We start from the raw sequence: 23,678 nt of genomic DNA on the forward strand, positions 1-23,678 counted from the left end.
TTAATTTTAATTGATAAAAATAATTGATTTTCTATTTTCGTAAATTCTAGTTAAACAAATTTATTGAAAAATAAGTGTAATGAGAATACTTACTCATGTAAAATATATCAAATTTAATATTAATGTTATCTTCATTATAGATTATGATATAAATAGTTATATTAAATAAAATTATAGATACGAAGAAAAATAAAACTTTTACTTTTTAAAGTCTTCGTTAAATATATATTTATTTATCTAATTAGATTAATAGTTCTTAACTAATTTAATGGTATTGTCTTTTCAAACTATTAAAAGTATAATTACATTTCAAAATATTATTTTGTGGCTGGATTAATAATTTTTTCGTTCAGTAAAACCAATAATATAAATAACAATATATCTTTTATAATCTATTAATTTATAATCTAAAGGTAATAACAATAATATAATATATTAATATAATATAATTAATAATTATTGTAATAATTAGTTTTTGGATAGAGATTTTTGTTTTGGTCGAATTTAAGTAATTTTATCACTGTATACAGCAGAAATCGTTGGTTATAATTATTATTTCAACCTTAAAAACAAATAAAAAAAAAAAAAAAAACAAAAATTAGGTATACATAATAAACTTATATATATTATACAACTTGAAAAATTAATCATCATAATGTTTGTAAGTATTGGTACCTAATTTTAAGGGATGCTGTGTATTGGAGTAGTATCCTCCAAGCTTGTGGGTGAATCTTTTTCATTTGTATACTTGGTCCTATTTGTTCCAGGTTCTTGTAAATGCATTTTTTCTGGATCAATTGAACGGGTTTCATCGTTCTCCAACATGAAAAGTACGCCAAAGTTTAATTGCCGGATGTCGTAGTAAATAGACAACGTTAGCATCACACATACAAGTCCCACGACCAAATAGCCTGTATAATATGTACATATAGAAATGTAATTATATAATTATTATACTATTGTGCCTACAATTTATATTATATTTTATCGACATCATTACCAGTTATCATTAGTTTGTAGAGGGGTCTGTACTTTTGATCTGGTGCGTCGCCCGGAATGTAGTCTCCTAGACCAATGGTAGTGAGTGATATAAAACAGTAATACAATGAATCCATATAGTTCCATTCGGGTTCCAAGTATGTGAACATTGCCGCGGGCAGCAATAGAAACAAAAATATCAGTGTGCCGAGTATAGTGCCAAAATGTAATAATCGAATAGTGAATGGTGGATATAAATGTCCTAGTCGGCTATTAAGGAAGTGTAGATACTTTGTCGTTGGTATCATCAATCGATCTACCAGTGCAGTTAATAGCACTAGTGTCAAGGGTATACCAAAAAGTGCGTAGAGCATACAGAATAATTTGCCTTCTTGAGATAGCGGAGTAACATGCCCATAACCTGAAAGATAATTTTCAGTATAATAACTATGTATTCCCACACATAATTTCAGTATACAGGATGTAATAGAAATAACTGATGCATGTACTGAATAATGTATCAAACAATATTAATACATAGACAAGTATATCAAAGTTAACAAAAACTTATCATATATTTTTGAAAGACCACTTTAGAAATTTAGAAAGTTTTCGGGAAGCCATAAAAATTGTATGTACATGTTTATCCAAAAAAATAGAGGTGAAACCAAAAATTTAATATAGGTACATTAATAAAAAAATAAAAAACTTATTTAATTTACTATAAAAAATATAACACATTTCTAGACTGTGGGCCAGACAAAGTTTGTTTATAGGCCGTAATTTGGTAGCTCCTAATACAAATCGTTGTAATTACTATCAATTTTTTTTTTCTTCGATAGTAATAAATACATTTAAACAATTATTCTTCCGAAATTCAGAAATTTTATTCTCGATTATTAAACATTTTTTTCATGATCATTTTAAATTAATTACCTATCAACATATTCATTTTCGTATTTATTAAAAAGAGGAAAGAGTACATTCATTTATTAAGAGTATACAAAATATGCAAATTATATGCTCTAATAACAAAATATGCATCAATATGCAAAATCAAATTTGGTCTGTAAAATCAGTTGGATTTGAAACACCCACATACCCTAATAATCAAGTATACACTCCTGTGAATATGCAAATATTGCAAATGCATAACTATAATTATATCATTATATTATAATTCCGGTTTTTAATGATAACTTTTATCCTGATTAATTTTTAAAATATATTTTTTCAAATTTAATTATTATAAACTAAAAATATATTATTATAAAAACGACATCGATAAAAGAATAAAAGTTATTTCAAATTCTTAGTTCATTGAAAGAATATTATAAGTTATATTTATCAGATATTTCTGTTATAAGTTTACACTGTATAATATAGTTATACTAATCATATTAACAAACAAAATAACATAAATTTATTTCAACATATTCTACAGCTTTTAGGTTATTAATTTAACGTGTTAACGTGAATTACTCATTATTATTGATTCAAAAACTATAAAGTTTTTTAAAATATTATTTTTTGGTTTTTTTGATAAATAGAAATCAAATTTTTTATGGTTATTTAACTGGTTATAACTTATAATAAGTATTTAAATTTATACTTTTAGAATTTATAAAACTATTATTTTTTCAGTGACCTTTGTGTCACATTACTAATCTCATCTAAATTTAAATTACTTGTAACTTATTAATAACTTATTAGAAATTTGATATCCTCAAATAAAAATGTTATAAAAAATATCTTTCTTGTGTTAATGTAATTAAATTTTTTTTTTACATTTCAATGATAAGACAAATATTTTTATTTTTTTTTAATATTGATATCAAGTTATATAAAATCAGTGTTTTTAAAAAATAAAAATATATATTTTTTTATATAGCGAATGTTATATTAAAATATCGATAAAATATATTTCAAAGTAAAATATCAATGTCAAAAACAATTATTTTCAAGACATAAATATCGAATAATAAGTAATGATATATATATTTTTTAACAGAAAAAATATTTTAAAAGAGGTTTCATTTTGCTTTGAGTCCATACTCTTTTATACTTACCAATAGTTGTTATTACGGTACAAGCAAAAAATAAAGATTGGCCAAAACTCCAGTTTGGTTCCCCAGAAACATTTTTAGCTGCTGAAACACCTCTGTTACTAGCAGATAAAACTTCTTTTATGAAATTCTCCATTGAATCATCTGAAAGGAATAACAAATTGATTAAATAAAATCATTTGAATACCTTAATACAATATATGTCCCACAGTTTTTATATTCTTTTTTCAAATAAGTAAGAGTATGTAACAAACTAGGTATATTGACTAAAGAAATTCCATTAAGCTACAAGGAAAAAGTTTAACAGACTGATGTGACAAACTCTAAGTTGTACATCAGTACACCAGTATTACTACAGTGTTCTATCTTAAAAACTTTTAATTTGAATCATAATATTAAATTATAGTATAGAAAGTTGATACTTTGAAAGTACGAAAATTTATGGCTTATAGATGGGCTTTTAGATAGGTATCCATATTGCTTTTGTGTGATCTATTTTCTTGGTATAACTAATAGTTAAATTTAATATACTGTTAATGTATTTTAATGAGAAATTTTTGCTGTAGATCCATTTACCGAGTAATTCATAAGTTAGGTTTATTGAAATACATTATAGTTCTTAAATAAAATTTTAAAATATTAAGAGTGAATTAAAATTGTATTAAAATTGTATTAATTATTATATTTTTTAATTTAATTTCATAAACATGTAGGTAGTATGCAACCATTTAATTTACTGAGTATATAATTACGAAATCGTTTCTTTTTTTTTTAATCGTTACTTAAATATCTTTACATCTCTTTTGATCGTAATCTTATAAAATACGAAAATGTATTTAGGCACCATATATGCTAGTAATTATTATGTAATTATGATAATATCTGATAATACTCTTATATTTTGAAGTTTAATGTCAATATTTGTTTACAAATTGTTAATTTAATATATTTATTAAGTTTTTCTTTACCTTTTTTACCCCATAAATATTTTGTTTCTATTATTTATATTTATTACTTGTTTACAATGAATAAACTGTACCTACTACTTATAGTTATTTTTTTAAATTAATAATTTTATGTAAATCTGTTTATTTATTTAAATAAATTACTAAGTAACTATTGAAAACAACTGCTATATATTTTATTAAAAGTACATATATAGTTGTATTTACTATATTCGATCATATAATAATATATTATATTTGCCTATAAAATAAGTGTCAGTGTTCTTAAATATAGATCATGGTTTTGATATCAAGTTTGAGTCGCATTTACAGTAAATATAATATGTATAATACTATAAATTAAATTGATTAAATTGTATAAACAACAAAACGTTTAAATTAAATAGTTTCGTTAAACGATTAAGTTTAAATATTGTTTTTGAAGCAAAAAAAAGTAGTGGACACAATGGTAATATAAGAGGAGCTGGTGGAAAAATTGCAGAACGTGGAGCATTTTTAGAAGAAGATTATTTTTACAAAAAAGTAAGTCATTTTATGATTATGCACAGAATATATTATAAACTACAGAATACACTGCGAAAATATAACATACATTTTTAGAACAAAATACTATTGGAAAAACTATTAGAAGATATTGAAAAATGTAAAAAAAACAGATCAAAAGAACAGATCAGAAGATTTGAATAATCAGAAATAGAAGAAAAAACTAACTGAAAAAAAAACTTATAGACGAAATTATTAGTAAAATCAATATACTTGAATTAATTTAAATTTTTCATGAAATAAAATATTTTTTATTTTATTTTTATAATTATATTTATTCATGGTTTAATTCTTACTTTGTGATAATGAACCTTTTTTCGAGTAAGCAGAATTTATCTGCAGTGTGCTGTGTGGCTTAAATAACTATTTATAAACTAATGATTATAATGATATTATTTTATTAATTTATGGATATCATTTTGATTTATTCTATTAAATCATAGATAGCTATTTTTGTTTCTTAAACGTTAAAACCTAACAGATTGAATGAAATTGTAAAAATATATTTAATAAATTATTATAAATGTAATCCATATGATAATACTAAATATTTTTAATTTACTAAATGTTCAAAATTTTTAAGCAAATAACATATCTTAGGAACTTTTTTTTTAGGTGTATAACAAATTCATATTTTTAAGATACTATAGTATTTTTTGAGTAATTAAATTAATGTTAAGTTTATATCTATGTTCTTTCATAATAATCTCGACATTATTTAATGGCTCAGTAATTATTTACTTTCATTAAAATTTGTTGTATTAGAATTTTCAAATCAAATGAATAAACCATTTAATTTAAAATACAATTTGTTAAATTTAAATAATTTAACAAGGCAAAGAAGTTATGTATTATAAAGAGTATATTTGCAATAATCATTTATTGAAAGTAGTACTTTAATTGCTACTACTTGTATTTTTTTATTGAATAAAATATAAACATGCCTATAATTATTATTCTGAAATAGAAGACATTTCAATAAATCTAATTGTAATGGCTATTAAAATATAAAAATTGTTAGTTTTATTAATAGGTTTAAAAGTTTTTTCTAGGTACAAAAATAAAATTTTTAAACTAGTTAAAATTATTTATAAGCTAAATACTTACATATTACAAAACTCTTAAAATATAGCACCAAGCCTTATTTTAATCAAAAAAATGTTGATAAATAATATTCAATAAAAACATACTACAAAATACAATAATTGAATTACTATAAAAAAACTATTGTGTTTAGAAAATTTGAAAACTATAATTTAGACGATTGGGTTCATATTGTAGGTTAATCCAAGAAACCAAATTATTTTTTATAAAAAAACAAAATTGGAAAAATATTTTATTTTTGTAGAAGTTGAAACTTTTTCCTTAACTTAATTCATTATTTTGTTTTTTAACCTAATATTTTTGATTGAAAGGTACAATGCTTTGAACAAGTTTAATACAGTTATTTATACATTATTTAATTATAAATTAAATTTATAGATTTGTTTAATTACTTATATAGTATAAACCTTTTTATAATAAAAGTTGATTGTTTTCTTTTAATATAAAAATTTTGTAGTTATTTTTATAAAATATATCATTTAAAAAAATAATCAACTAAAATCTTAGTATTTTATAAGTAATTAAAATGTACAAAAATACTTGAAAATTGAAAATAAATATCAATACTCACTTTATTATTATTAATACTGTATTTTATATAAAATACAAATACGAGTAATCGTTTTTACTAAATATATGTTTAAAAAAACTGAGATATTTTCAAAAAACAAACTTTTTTTTTTTGGTAAAAAGTAAAAGTTCTGATGTGAAAAGAAAAATCAACTATTAGACACATTTTTCAAGTATAATATAAAATTGAAATATTGGAACTATTCATAAGAAACATTCTAAGTACTGATGAACCTAAACTATTTAATTGAAATATTAATATATTATTATTATTATTATTTATTAACTATTATACATTTTCAGAATATTTAAATAAAATCTAATTATATATAATACTTTTTATAGGTAGTCAATAAAAGTTTTAATATATAGTTATTTAACGTTTATAACCATTGTATAATAATGTTAATTTACGTTTTTGTTTTTGAAATAACGAGTTCAATAAATTGTAAAATATACATACATCGTTAAACGAGAAAATTGATATACATATTTTATCGTAAACGATAAAGTCGATAAGTGTTAATATAATATTATTTTTAGCAAAATTACATTATTATTTTTTAAAACATAAAATATGGTTATTACAGTCGTAATAAGATATTTATTCACAACCGTTTTAATCGTTCATATAATATTTATACATTTTATATTCAATATAATGTGCACGTATGATATATAATATATCGAACAACGATATACAATTAAATACTTTTGGATTTTATAGCACTTGATGTATAGGTAGTGCGAAGTGTTTTTTTTTTTTTTTTTTTAATATTGCAAACATATAATCCAAAACTAAATTAAATTAAAATGCTTTCAATTCATTATAATAATTGAGAGACTAATTCGATTTTATTTTGCTTATCGATAATTCAAATGTTATAAAATAGAAGTTTTAAATTTATTTCTACCATTACTTATATTCTTAACCCATAAAAAAAGGCATTTTAAATACTAAAAACGAATAAACCATTGTCCATTTATACTCTAGATAAGTATCATAATATTTATTCTTTATATTTGAACAGCTGTTGGTAGATTTTTATTGACAGTCCATTATTAAATATAAATGTATGATTAGTTAAAAGCATCGTCTTTGCTAAATATATACAAATTGGTAGTTTTTACGAAGATTTCTATATTTGTTTTTTACATTTCAATGCAGGGCTTGCAAATTTTATAATAACGTTATATTTGACAAAAAACAATTAAAATTTGTAAACGGAATTATAACGGAAAACGATACATAGCGCAAAACGTTATAGGTCATAAAAATAAATAATTAATTTCTAATTATTTAATATTTATAATTTATAAAATATACTAAAAATTTTAATTCTGAATAACAATAAACGCAAAAGTTGAATATCGTTTAAATTCTGAATAATGATAAACTTAAAATTTGTATAACGTTTTAATTGTAAATGACGTAAAGCAAAATATTTTTTTCAAATACAAGCCCTGATTTTATGTTAATAAAATTAAATTGATTATTTAATTTGATTACCCCAAGACCCAATTTTTATAGTTTAATAGGTAATTAAATTTTAGTGTGTTTCTTTGTTTTCAATTATTTACATTTATTCTCTCAACATTCAAATAAACGTATATAGATAAAGTTTATATTGTATGATATAGTAAATGTATTTAAATATAATTAATTTAAAGAGTTAGAGTTTCACTGTTTTGGAATTTTGCACGGATAAACTAAAAATGTATTTATTTATCACAGGAAAAACATAAATAACAAAATAACTATAACACATACTTACAATAACTAACCTACGCAGGCTATTTATTTTATTATAAAATTGTAAGAAAGAATGAATTGGTTCCACTTTTATAATATTAAATATAATTATATAAAAAAAAATGTATACATATAAAGTATAGCATAAGTATAAAATTTGTTTTTTTTTACGTTATTTTGAATTTATTAAGGATTATAGTTCATTGTATTTTTTTCTCCAGCTATTTTACTAAAATTTATTGTGATAAAACGTTTAGTACTTCGAAATGTATGTCTCTACGTACAAATACTAGGTATTCTAGAATTAAATAACTTTAGACTTACTCTGGAGGTATTTATAGATGTATTATATTATGCAATATAGTTTTAAACAGAGAAAAAATACCAATAGATAATCATTGAAATATCCTATGATCTTTAGACGAAATTTAAAATACTAATAGATAATTGTTGAAGCATCTAACTTTTTAAATTATGTGGTATATTCAGACACTCTATATTTGATATATTCTGTAAACGGAAATGTATTGAGGGGATTGTTGTATTATCAACATAATAGCATATAAGCCATATAAAGGTGTACTGTACGTGATCGCATCGACTTCATACGGATCGTGGCAGGGTTTGATCGGGCGGACAGTGAATGATTGGATTTGAGAGAACTGTCGCATAGTTGACATTTTAATTTTTAACACGATATTCATGCATGTAAATAATTACTAATGTAAATATTGATGTAAATTATGTGTTATGTAACTTTAAACTAATAATTAAATACAACATGTTAATAATTTATACAGTTATCTCAATATAAAAAATAAATCATAAAATCACGTTTTGTCACTTTTTCATAATAGCTGTGAAAAAATTAAAAATATACATTTTTAATGTTTGTTGTAAACGATTAAAATATTTGATAAAATTAAAACTTATAACTAAGTGGTGTATAGTAAATAAATGAGTTTAAAAATGTTAGTTGTACCTGACTTAAAACAAAGCGCTCACCTATACGGTTAAAATAATTGTAAATGTTGTTTGACGCATAACAATAATTTAATTGGGCTTAATATAATATTGAATATTATTAATGAATTAGGCGAACATTTAATAACATTCCCATCTATACTATGTAATTTAAATATTGAATTATAATAAAATGTTAATAAATTAATTTCAATCTTTATTACATTTTACAATTTATGATTTTTAATTATTTCACTAATTTATTATTATTGTATTAATTACGATTCTTTTAATACAAACAATAATATGCTTCTTTCTTTTATAATACATTTATATAGATATATAAAAAAAAATATATTTTTATTTGTGAATTATTTAATTTTAATATCCTTACACTCAGTATAATAATAAAATATTTAACAAAAACGAAATTTTACAAATTAAAAAGAACATTTTATTCTTTTTTCTCATTTTCTACTTAATATTAATTATTCTATATTTAACTTCTGATAGAATATATACTTCTGTAATCGATTTGATCTATATTAAATCTTAAAATATTTGAAATGGCTAAATACACTTTAATAGGGGATTGAGATATCATAAGCCTTCTTTAACTACAAAAAGTTTGTCTTTTGCAATAGTATTATGAACAAAGTTCTATCAAATACAAATTTAAACAAATATGGTATATTTTAACTAGTTAAAATATAAAATATTTGGTTATATACCATAACTATTAATTGCCATATATTTATATAACACTTGACAAATCTTAAAATTACCAAGCCAATAGTTTAAGGAGAAAAGAAAGAATCTCTTAGAGAATATAATTCTCAAGAATATGTAAAGAACTTTTGTGAAATGTAATATTTACAATGTACATATAGGCACCAACTCAAATTCCATTAATGAGTAAAATTATTTCATGTCATTAAGTGTATTCATATATCAATATAATTTCATGAAATATTGTTATACTTTTCGTGTTCGTGAAAAATTTTGCACGTGAATCATGCTATTTCGTTATTTCGTTTTTTTTTCCATGCAGGAAAAAATATCGATTTTCTAATTAATATTATAAACATTTTGTAAAAAAATATTAATAATTAAACTATATTAAATTATTCACATTAAACTATTAGACTATTTACTATTTCAATGTAGCTAGTGATTTAAAAATAGTTTTGAATTTTCAATAACAACATTACAAACTGTTACATTGGTCATCTGTAAATTTACTAATGCTTGACTATCATACAATTTTCGATTATGTAAATACACATTTTTTTAACTTTGTTAAAATTACTAAAAATATTTTCAAATAATTGTATTGCAATAAATTTATTATTCACTCATACCTACTTAATTTAAATACTAAAAATAAAAAAAAATGCCTCTGGAAAAATTAACTCAGACAAACCAAATCAGTACATACTTTCGTGAGTTGTTATATATAGAAGCACATTTAATACCACCTTTTTTTTATTTGTTTGATTTTTATATTACTTATTATGGAAATGTCAAAACTCTTTTCTGAAAAGGGTTCAGATATTATTTACTTTTAATAAATAATATTATTAATCAAAAGTAAAGCAACAGGTTTTCTGCGTTTAATAGATTAAAATTATATTGATTTGATTAGAAAATGTGTACAAAACCGTTTTTGAAGATAATGTCAAAGTGTCACTAAAATGATATGTTAAATAATATTATGGATTGTGTTTCTAATCGGTTTATTATGTAAATGAAGGATAATTAAATTAAAGGATTTCATATTAATATTATTTTAATTGAATTTATGATAAAATTAAATTAAAAAAATTAAACCAACAACAATTGGGAAATCTATCATAAATTATAAAATTATGTTGTGAATTTTTTTTATTCTATAAGAAAAATAAATATAATAATTAATTCTTGTGAATTGCTAATTATAAAGGCATGCGTATTAGCATAAGTGCAGGAAGAACTCTAGAAATTGATTCTAACTAATAGAAAAAGTTAAAATACTACATTTTGTTGTGGAAAAAGTATTTACATTGTCACGAGAAATTGAATAGTCTAAATTCCTATGTTAGGCATTTTATATATAAATAATATATAAAATACATATATTTAATAGCTTTATACTATTATAGAAGGTTACTCAAAATTTCAATGAATGCGTTTAATTAAACTTAAACTTAAAATTATGACCTTAGTTAATTATACTTAATTTTTAAGGTCAAAAAACTATACCTATTTGTAATAAATATTACATAACTAATACACACAAATAGCTAGTTATTTACAAAAATGTGATACAAATTTAAATACCAAAATATGAGTATATAATATACAAGGTAATTCACCAAGTATGCACATTCCTATTTCTTGATGTATTCTAATTTTTGAAATTTTTAAGTACGCTTAAGTACGACAATACATATTATTTAAATAAATATAAAAAAAGGAATTTATACAATATACTTGTACATACATAAATAGGAACAATTCAATCCAGTTTTTGAACGATTTTGTTATCTTTATACTAATATAAACATTTATCGGTCGTCATTTAGTTATTATTTTTAAATATTATGATTAAAATGTCCACTATTATGCACCTATTCTCCAAATAAAGTTCACTATAGGGAGTTGTTCAGTTGTTCATCAAAAGAGGTTTCACTTCTAAACTAATCTAGGGATTGGTGAGCCAAAATTTTGCGAAAAAATATACTATTCTTCAGTAATTATTAAAATTTTTGTTTTTGTTTTTTACATTTTATTAAGCAATATATAAGTAAATTATGTAATTAGATGATTTTTAATATGTTTATATCTATAAATATTATGTTTTATGTGTATTGTATAATTATATGTTTATTTATTATGATTAGTTTTAAAGTACATAAATAATACTTATCTTATTAATAGATGGTTTTTAAAAGAAAATATTGTATATATATTTATTTTCAAAACGCATTATATATTGAAATTCCTTTATGTTTACGCATCTGAAAATATATAAGGTTTCAAGTATTAAAACTGAATGTAATATTTACTTAAATGTTGTATTCTTATTCAAATAGACTATTATCTTTGAGTTCAGTTTTTAGTTAGTGTTTTGTGGTTTAAATACAGATCAATATAGTTGATTTTCATTTTATTTGGTAATTATTGAACTATATAGTTATAGTATAATACAGTGTGGAAACATAAAGCGATAAAAAAATCAATATCATGTATGATAGTATTATTGTATTATAAATAAATTTCTAGAATTTCAATCAAAATATTTTAGTTTAGGTACTCGGTACTCACTATATTATGAGATTTTTAAAATAAAGTCTGATATATAAAATAAATATATTAAATAAAAGTACAACCCTATGTAAAATTATATTTATAATTGAGTTGCTTACATATGTCTCCAGTGTATATGAAATTTAATTTATATTTTCAGTATATTTTTAATAGACACGATTATAATATAAGATAAAGGGTTCTTAATTTATTTTTATGAAAATCATCAGCTGAAATATCCTAAATAGAAGAAAAAATATCATAAAATTTCCAAGATTTAAAAATCCCTTTTGAAGCTAATAAATATAATAGTATTATATAATAATTATGTAGTTAAGTTAGTTATAACTTAAAGGTTATTAAAAGAGTAAAATATAGGAATTAAGTTATATACAAAATATTTTATGGTCTTAAGATATCTACACCACGACAGTTATTATACTTTCTTTATAAAATCACTCTAATTTCTAAAAAAATATTAGCATAAATTCAAATAAAAATATAATTTAATTAATTAATATTTTAAATCATATGTAATTTAATTCTTTGGTTATTTAATAAAAAGTTAAATATTTTAAATGTCAATTTTTTTTACTGAAAAATATTCTCAACAAATTATATTCATTTCAATATCTGTTATCTATAAACTGTGGTTTCAAAGAATATAAAATTAAATTTAAGTACCCATACATGAATTAAAAAAATGTAAATATGATAATATATTCGATGTAATATAATTTACTCTGTAGATATATTGTTCAACATCACCAACAAATCATTGATATTCTATATAGTCTACAATCTACATAGACAATAGTGAACCACTCCTTTCATGAACTGGATATTCAGATTGTAAAATTCATCCAGATCGTAAATTTTGACAAAAATACATTATAAGGATATTCATTTCATAAAACGGACAATACCTATATTATGTGCTTTGTGTAATTATTATGACACAATTTTTTTCTTTGTAATAAATTATATCATATTTTAATTTATTTTTCATAAGCCATACATATTATATTATATTTTATAAATAACAGTGTTAATAATGTTCTACTCGTGATCTATATTACAAGAAAGAGATATCAAATTTAATTTCGGTAATTCCATGCATAAAATACAAATAAATGTTTCCTTATCGGATGACGGTCGACCGTCGACAGATACCTATGTAATATCTGATGTTTAACAAATAATATTTAGTGAGTATCTGTGTGTTATGTATCGTAGATACTATTGTGCATGTAGTTTGTTCGTCGATTTATTATTTTACATAGCAATTTTAAATCAAAATGGAAGAAAAAATAAACACATTTTATGAAAATTTGAATAAATACAATTTTTTTTTTTTTATATGAAAGTTTTTTTTACATAATTACATATTGTTATAAAAATATAAAATTAAATTTAAGAAAAACATGTTCAATAAAATGTACTCAATTATAGATGATTGATTAACTAAAAATGAAAAAATCATGACGTTAGTAGTTTCAAATTGAAATAAAAATAAAAAATTAACTTCATTAAAACGAATAACAATAATAACACGTTTATATAACTATACAAAAGTTCTTGATAAATGATAAAATTTTAATCTTGTTCATTATTATTTATTCAAACAGTGGTAAATAGATCGACGATAATATTATCTACTATTTAATATCTACATATTATGATGTAATAAGTATTTTAAAATATAAGATTTCAATACACAAACAAAATGCAGCTGATGAAAACATAAGGTAAATTAATATAATATTTTAGCATACCTATATTATTTTAAACAGGTTTTTTTTTTTTTTTTTATCCATGTCACAAATGTGTCGTGTAGAACCATGTTTTTATTATATAAGTTTAATTATCCCAGAAAGTAAAAATAATAATTTTTTTTTTAATTTAGGCCCTGATATTATAATATGTTACATTTTATAAAATTAAAATTAAAACATTTTTTTTTTCTTTTTTAATTTAAATATTTGGTATGTTACAAAGATCTTTTTGAAAAATGAAAGAATTTCATATAAGAACAGATCATGAGGATAATGTGAAATTAAGAAATGCTTTTCATAATAATTGATATACGTATTATGTATCAAAACTATCAATTGAAAATTTTTAATAGTGTATAAAACGTGTAATAAATTGTAAAAAACCAATGAATAGGAAATTTGTATTAAAATATAATGATAATTCATGGGTAACACTGTCATTTATAAAGTATAATATACGTATGTTTGGTTTATGAAAAATAAACTAAAATATAATATAATATGATTCATTGGTAAATAACAAAAAAATTGTTTCATAACAATTACACAAAGTACACAATACGAGATAGGTATTATCCATTTCTTGAAATGGATATCCAATATCCATGTAAAATAGTTTTGTTAAAATTCACGATCTGGATGAATTTCACTATCTGGATATCCAGTTCATGAAATAAGTGGTTTCACTATAAAGATTGTAGATGTAATATAAATATGTACCGTTTGTTTGTTGCTATCAATCAGTTTATTAATCAAAATTCTATGATTTCATCTGTTTTTCACCCTAATTAGTGCTATACCAGAATTTATATATTACTCAAATATCAATTTGCCTAAATGATATGGTCGTAATAATCGTACCAAAAATTTTTCGTTAAATTGGGTAAATCCTAATTGTATAGGATCATTTGATAACACTAAGAAATAATGTAATAACCATTCTTTTTGTTGAAATGAAAAAAATTATAAAACTTTTTAATAAAACATACTGAACTACTTTAATCAGTAATTTTGGGTGTACGATTTTCTTTTTTATTGTTTTAAAAAGAAAGTACGATTAATTAAAACTAATATAACTTGCACTGTGAAAAACTTACTAGTCGATAGAGTGTTTAATTTCAATCGATCTTAATATAACTTTTATTAAAATTAATGAAGTAATTAATTTGACGTACTCGTATACAATATGAAGTACCGTATAATAGTGTTGACTAATTTTCGTTTTACGTGTTTAATTATTGAAATTTCTAACCAAATACAGCTGAGTATTGTATATTTATGGTTACAATGTATATTTTAATGTGCGCATATGAATTTTATTAAAGTAATTCATCTAATAAATTTCCATCATAACAAACTGTCAACGCATTCTAGCACTTAGATTTAAATTCCTCCCCATCCCCGCTAAATTTCTGTCACCATTCCACAGTATACATTTGCAACTTCAAAAGCACTATTTCTTATAGTTTTATCCTTTGTTTTTATATAAAATTTCTCTATTTAACTTTTTATTCAAAACTGGGGTTGAATTATGTGCCTTTTAATTTTAGCAAAGGACTTATAATAAAGAGAAATCTCAGTATATAAAAGTGCATATAATTTACACTTAAAAATCTAACAAATAAGCAATATGCAATTAAAAGTTAAAATTAATTTTTACCATTTTCGTAAATTATTATAATAATTTGTGCATTTATAAAAATCAATCATGCAATAGCATTTATTTTATAACCACTATTAAAGAAATGATACTAAAATAAATCTAAATCTTACAAAAATATTAAACTATATTATTATTTTTACAATTTATACTTATTATTTTTTTTGATGATTGCATTTTTAATCTGTTATTTTATTTTGTGCATAAAATATTATTATTTTTATTTTCATTTTTTTTTTTTTTTTTTTTATTATTATTTATTAAGTAATATTATGAAGTAAGAAGATTTGTTTAGCCAATAACTATAGTATTATTTAAGTTTTATTAAAAATAATAAATACATTAATATATTTTGTTGGTTAGGTAAAATTAATCAAATAAAAATTAAAATCATTGTTATAACTTTTTAAAATTATAAAAACGAATTTTTTTGATACATTTGATTTCATTGGGAAAAAAATTGATATTTAAACTGTACTTGGTTTAGATATAAATAATGCAATTCATGTAATCAGAAATTGTCAATGAATAAGACAATAAAAAATTTTAAAAAGTAAATCATGGGATTTAGATGAATTTAATCTAGAGTTAAGGCCTGACAAGCATGGCAATGAATTTACATATATTTGTTGTACATTATATATTTTTTCAAAAATTTCATCTTGGATAAAAAATGTATGAGAACTTATCTACAAGAAAAATCGTCTCTTCTGTTGAACTAATACTTACGATTCATTGTCTTATTTTAATTTTAGAATGCTTTTATTTTAGAAATACTAAGTTCTTTTGCGTTATCTAATTCATATTATAATTTAAATTAAGTAATACAAGAATCTATGTAAAAAGGTATAAAGCAATTTTTGTCTATAAATAAAAATTCAATCGTAAGTTAATGTTCTCACAAAAACTTTCAATTATAAATAGTTAATAAAATATTTTAAAATTTAAATCATTCAACACGGATTCAAGTAAGATATCCTAGATATTATTCTTTCCTTTAAGTTTGATAATATACCAATTCACTCTAATATTTAAAAATATGGGTAAATTAGTATCACTTTGCTATACAGTAGGTATCGAGTGAGTCTTTGCAATATATAATGTATGTGTTAAATTTGAATTTAGTGATATAATATCATCATTCATTATATACAAAAAACGACTGAGCAGAAACGATCTATCTGCCGATAAGTATATATTTTAATAATAAATTTTTGATATTGCTATTTAAATAAATAATTGTTTTAGTATTATTATTATTATAGTATGTTGATCTTATTAAAACCAAAAAAATTAAATTTATTTTTAATATTAATATTTTTTTATCATACTATATTTATACTATTTTATAATATTATTATTAAATGTTGAGTCAATACTACCTTAACGTAAAAAAATCATGAATAGGTCATGATGTTAACAGGTTTTAGCTTAAAATGTATCCATATATTTTAAAAATTTCATTGTATTTATTTAAATTCATAATAAATGTAAAATTTTAAGTCACCGAGAAAAATCTTATTGTTTTATTTATCATTTAAAAGTCAATAATAATAACTTATTAATAACCTTGTATTAAATAATAAAGCATATCGCTTTATTATTTATCTTCATTTTTCACTTCTAATTAAATATTTCCTCGTGCAAAACACAATTTAAAAAAATAATATATTAATAATGGTAGTGGAATTTCAATGAACATAATTTATTTAAGTATGTTTACTATCTATTACAAGTCATTTGTCATTCTACTTAAAGTATACACGGTGGGATTTGAATACCTAAGTTTAATCAGCGCTATTGGAGTGACACATTGTTTATCATATTGTATGTATTGAAATACAGTTCAATAATTTAACTACATTGTATATTTATATATGGTTCGTAAATAACATGGCAAACTACACAAATGGAATAAATGAGTCTTTTGTATTACATCACAATTTATGGTGAACACTTTATATTCCTCCAACTGCCAACATAGAACACCTAGGATTAGTCTTCTAACAACATTTTAAATACAAAATAGAAATTGACTCTATTAACAGTTGGGGTTAAAACTTTGGTGAAGCCGTGAGGAATTCGTTTTTAATATGTCACGTATTCTTTTGAGTACTCTAAACGAAAACTTGAGTAATTATCTTGTATAATTTTATAATTTGTCTATGAATTATTATTTATTTTGAATAATTTATAATAAAAACAACAATGCTTCTATTAATCAACTATTCACAAGTTTTTATAATTAAATAATATACATTTTAATCTAATATTAAAATCATTTTAAATATCTTGAAAATTGCATTATGTCTAATAAATTACAATACACGTAATGAAAAAAAGTTCATACGAATCATTTTTTTTTTTTTTTTTTTAATTATAAAAATATTATGAAATCATTTTTTTTGTTTAAAAATATTAATTTGAAGTATATGCAAACAAAAATTGTGCATAATAAATTTTTTTTTTTTTATATTTTTGAGTAGTCTTAAAAAAAATTTATAAGAAACTTTGTATTATATTTTCAAGTCTTAGCTACAAACTCCTAAAGTAATATGCACTTTCAACTATAAAATAATTTGTTAATAACTCCAAAACCGTAATACTCATAAAATTGATTTAAAATATTAATTGAATGAAATAAGTTCCGTGGAAAATTGAATACTTATCATGTTATAAAAGTTATAATACAAAGAAAATGAATTAGTCTTTATAATACACGATGTTGTTTCAAAGTCAAATTTTAATGGAAATTTGACTTGAATTAAATTGTACAGTTTTAATGTATTATTGTAACTATACTTTATAAATTTCATAGCGAGTTAAAATTTCAGAACATTTTCAAGAGATTACTTTTATAAACAGCACTAAGAACATGTGTTTTTCATATCTCCCATCCAAATTTTTATGATTAAAATAGGTTTAAAATAATAACTTCAATCATAAATATTGTAAATATTCTTCAAATTTAATAATTTATTATGTGATATAAAAAAAATCAAAATTTCGATTAAATTTCCAACTTGTACAGTTCGTTATCAAGAATTAAGGGTTCGAACGTGTTTTTGAGCTTATTGTTTGAACAAACACTTGTTACCTACATAAATCCAATTTAATATCCCAGCGGATACGCATAAAATATGGCGGAGAACCATGCAAAGGGAAAGAGTATAATAGCAATGAAATATCATCGAGCATAATAAAAGGTTCTAGAATCAATTTACTTATAAATTTAAATCTGCGGTCAGGTAAGAATCCCCTATTGCGAGGATCTTTACTGTAAACCTATTCGAGTACATAAATATCTAATGTGGCATGGTTATTTGAAATGAAGAAATCTCAACACCACGCTCCTTAAGTAGTATAAACATTTAAAGTATAATCTTAAAATATATTTAAATCCTTCAAAAATCAAATTTTGAATAAATTCATTATTGAAATAAAAAGAAAAGGTAAACACAAATGGCGACTCACATGTACCAATATAAGATTATAGATAATAATTATTTAAAATAACTAATTCAAAGTTAAAAGTAAATTCTTATAAATAATACTACACCGATATTTATTCTGATTACATTTTACTGATTTTTGCTATTTTTAAGATTATGTTTCAACTGATGGACGACAAAGCCATTATAGCAATACATGAGGACTCAATTTTTGCTTCTCCAAATCTTTAAATCATCTTAACTTAATGGCGAATTGGCACGATAAATGGAAAGTTAAAATTAACCAAACACTACCTTTACCCTTCGACTTACTTCCTGTCCTGAAGTTTCATTAGCTAATATACCTATCTATTCATTACAATCGGTTAAGTACCTAGGGCTAACTATTGATAGGCGTCTCACGTAAGGGAAAAAAAAACTCGCCCTAAATGCGCGTCATTGGCTGCTTAAAACATTATTAAATAATAAACATACCAAATTAAATATCAAACTACTCATTTAAAAATCCTTAGTGAAGCCCATGTGGACATATGGCATCTAATTCTGGGGCAATGCCAAAAAATTTAAATAAAATACAAACCATTAAAAACAAAATCCTTCATTCCATCACCAATGCCCCGCATTATGTTTCAAATTATACTCTCCACTCTGACTTAAAAATCAAAACTATACATGATAAAGCCAAAACGTTCTATAAACGTTTCTTTCATAAACTACCTTCCAACCCAAATCCTCTTATATCTGACCCAGTCACTCATAAGATTCCAGGAAACCCACCACGGCATCTAAAAAGAAACTGGTGTAGAAACCTTCTTAATGATTAACATTAAAATAATATAAAAAAAAAAAAAAAAAATGTATATATAATGACTTTGTATAAATAAACAAAAGGAAGTGCGATCACTGAATGGTTTCTTTCCTCGCCCTAATACCCTATACATGTCAAAGCTGCTTATAGCACATATTCTTATCATGCCAAGGGCACAGATTGTATATTTCAAAATAATAAAAAAAAAAATGTTTTAGCTGTAAAGTTTCTGTCGTTTTAATATTTGTATGAAAAAATATATAATTAGCATATTTTTATCATTTTTATTACCTAATGCAGACATTTTGGTACCTAGTTAAATTTCGTATATTATAAATTCGTAGGATTGTAGAAATAAAAATGATGCGTCCCATGAGGAAAATATGTGACAAAAATAAAATATATTTTATTAAGTTTTTATTTCATATCTGCATTATTTATTACAATTATTAAAGAATATTATATTCTATATAAAAATACAATTGATAATTCTATTAAAAGTTTTATTTTTATTCTTTTATTTATCAGACAGTTGAAAATAATTGTTGAAAATTAGATTAAAATTTGATAAAACCAATAGTAATAAATAATAATTAATGTTTATTTATTAATTTTTTTTTATTTAAAGAATATTTACAACATATGCTTTGAAGCATAATAAGCAAATTATATATTTATGTCATGAAAAAATAATGATCACAACAATGATAAACATTAGAAAGTATATCGTCTAAGGCAAATCCAAATTAATAATAATAATTGATAAAATTATAAAACATAATATTATACAGTGTTTTAAATTTTTGCACATTAATGAAGATGTGATTGACTACTTTGTAAAAATTAAAATTTATTCATAGACATGAATGTATTTATATATATATATATATATATATATATAAATAATGTATATTTTCCAACAAAATATATTTTTGTATTATAAATCAAAAACTATAATAAGTATAAACCTTTGACACTGTGGTTGCCAAACTCAGTTATTTTGGTTTTTATAAAGGAGATGTTTTTTTGACTTTTCATTCAATATATTTACATATTAGTATAGTAGATAGATTTCAAACGTCATTTTCCAACATACATGTATGGTATGTAACTTAAAATAAAATGAAAATCAGCTATAAATGAAATTGGTTTTATTCTTCTTCGAAACATTAAGGAAGATATATTATACGCATTATTCAATAATGTCAAATTTTAATAAGATGTCCATGATATAACAAGTAGGTAACAAATATGTTGAAACATATTTATTATGAGCTATGCAAAAATGTACCTAATAGATATTCTCTAATAGATAAGTAGCTGCCAAATTAAATTTATTTGCACTTTAGAAATGTTTCAATGGAATAGTGGTATACGTTGTTATTACTTCAAACAAATAAAAAAAAAACTGAATAAAAAATTGTATAATGCCTCGATTCATGGCACCATTGCTCGTTACGATTAGCCAAACGCTTCAGTGATTTTGAAACGCTGCATATTTCCAAGTGGTACAAAGAAATTACACGGTAAGTTATGTTTGCGTGAGTTTTATTACTAGAACTGGTAGACTGGCAAAAATATATTTATCTGATAGTGGTTTAACGAAACGTACATAACAAGAATAAATGAATCAAACAAAAAAAAACATAAAATAATATGTATCTAAATTTGAATAACCGTACACACGGTAAACAGTTTTTATTTATGAAAGTTACATAAAAAAAATAATAAATATATAATTAATTATAAAGTTTAATTATACTGTGTTTTAGAGTAGTAATCATAAAATAACTAAAAATATACATATATAAAAGTAGGTAGTTAATTTTTTTTTTTAGTGAATAAATGTAATGAATTTCATAGTGTAGTATTAATTTAAATGGCTTTAAATAAATAAAAATAAAGTTTCCTAGACTTTTAATTTTTAAGATGCTATTCCATTACTAACGCAAAATTCCGTGTTGACTTTGTGATAGATACGTTTTGAAATTTTATTTTTGCTCATCAAATTAAATTATATCATAATAAGGTAAAACAATTTCACTTATCATCATTCATTAATAACCAAATGTTATAACTACCTAACTGCATAGTAAAGTGCCAAGTTAAATATTTTCAGCAACTTTGTAGGTTTCTATATAATGATAATTTGTTAACCACACAATTTATCTACAAGGAACATGATGGTAGTTGAATTTAAACCTGTCTCAAGTGGCACAAAATGACTAAGATAAAATAGAACGTTCCATACGACCATACGTGTAAACTTAAATAGTTTTTGTTACTTAAAATGTCTTATTCTATTACGTCATCACAACCGATGGTGGATGAGAACATGATCATTAATAACTCATAATTATTAATTTAATATAAATATTAATATATTATTTTTGCACAATTTTTTTTAATCTAAACTGTTGCTAGTTCTCTAGAATTTAAACTATGTTATAATCCTATAATCGTAATAAAAATATGTTTTTAAAATAAAACAATGTAAATAGAGTAGAAATATTAATTATATAATCTTTGGATATATAATTATTTTCCACATATTAAATTTTTTAACACCTACACTTAAAATAACAAAACAAAATATATTTTGTTGTTATTGAGTGGTTATATGGACAGCAAATACTAAATATCATATAACTTATAGTTCAACATTCATAAATAAAGTAAAACTACACAGTTATTCGTAAAACAAAATATATGATTAATAATAACTTAATATAATATAAAAATTCTACGAGTGTTTAGTAATTACCATTGTGAGTAGTTAGATGACATACTTTAAGGTCCTAAATAGATGTATACTGGAGCTACAGTAACGAAATTTTTTAATTCCGAATAAAAGTTCATAAAAATACTGCTTAACAGCAATAATAAATTTAAATTAATTAATTCTACTCATACGTCGTAATTAAATTATTGTAATAGATAGAATATTTTGAACAATGTAGCTTTTCAGTATGACTAAAATGTTTGGGGTTTTAATTTAATGTAGTTAAAATTATGTCAAATAAATTTTTTAAAAACCAATATTTAGATGCATCTTGAACAGTTGAATTATTCTATGATAAAAACCGATATTACAACAGACAATTTTTAAGAATTTAAATTTTATTTGAAATCGAAGAAAAAAAATTACTTGGTTACTATTTGATAGAATAAAATATACTTCTTTTCTTAACACCACTTTTATTAAGTCATGACATTTGTGCTTTTGTACTTCCCAAGATGGAGTAATTTTTCTAAGTTGTGTGCTGAAGACATGGTTATATATTCTTTCGAAATGTACAATACTATTATAAGATATTTTCTGTTCAGCTATGTCAAAAGTCTTTATTGGTGGTAGAGACATTTATTTACAATTCTTTATCAAATTTCAGCATATTAATTGCATTTTTAATAATTTATGTAAGTACTTGCCGTATTATAGTATCTTCTTATAATCCTTTATTTAATTTATGCTACTTTAAACTCAAGTACAAAATATTAACCATTTTCATATACTATAATATTATAAATTATAATATTATTTATGACTAATCTTACATTACTTATATATAATTTTGTAGAACTATTTATACAATTTAATTTAATTTTATTGAACAACATATAATATCATTATATCTTTATGAAAAATTAAGAAATACATCAAACATATAAAACTGCTTGTATAAAATACCGTATGTGTAAACATTTTTAAACAAATCTTTTTGAAAAACTATATCAGGGAAAATGCTTACAAGA

At 21.9% G+C, this 23,678-nt stretch overlaps 1 protein-coding gene across 1 annotated transcript in view; it reads right to left on the reverse strand.

The window, feature by feature from the left end:
- Positions 1 to 474: 474 nt before the first annotated feature.
- The window catches only part of LOC112595143 (potassium channel subfamily K member 1-like), a 37,070-nt gene continuing 13,866 nt past the window's right edge, over positions 475 to 23,678 (reverse strand). The window contains exons 2-5 of the mRNA XM_025340242.1: positions 3,048 to 3,188; positions 1,001 to 1,399; positions 676 to 911; positions 475 to 562 (exon numbers count right to left, since the gene is read on the reverse strand). Coding sequence (XP_025196027.1) covers positions 682 to 911; positions 1,001 to 1,399; positions 3,048 to 3,188 — 770 coding nt within the window. The 3' untranslated portion in view covers positions 475 to 562; positions 676 to 681. The remainder of the gene's footprint in view (positions 563 to 675; positions 912 to 1,000; positions 1,400 to 3,047; positions 3,189 to 23,678) is intronic.

Source organism: Melanaphis sacchari, unplaced genomic scaffold (genome assembly GCF_002803265.2).
Source record: "Melanaphis sacchari strain LSU unplaced genomic scaffold, SCAv2.0 Contig0_pilon_pilon, whole genome shotgun sequence".
Classification (NCBI taxonomy): domain Eukaryota; kingdom Metazoa; phylum Arthropoda; class Insecta; order Hemiptera; family Aphididae; genus Melanaphis; species Melanaphis sacchari.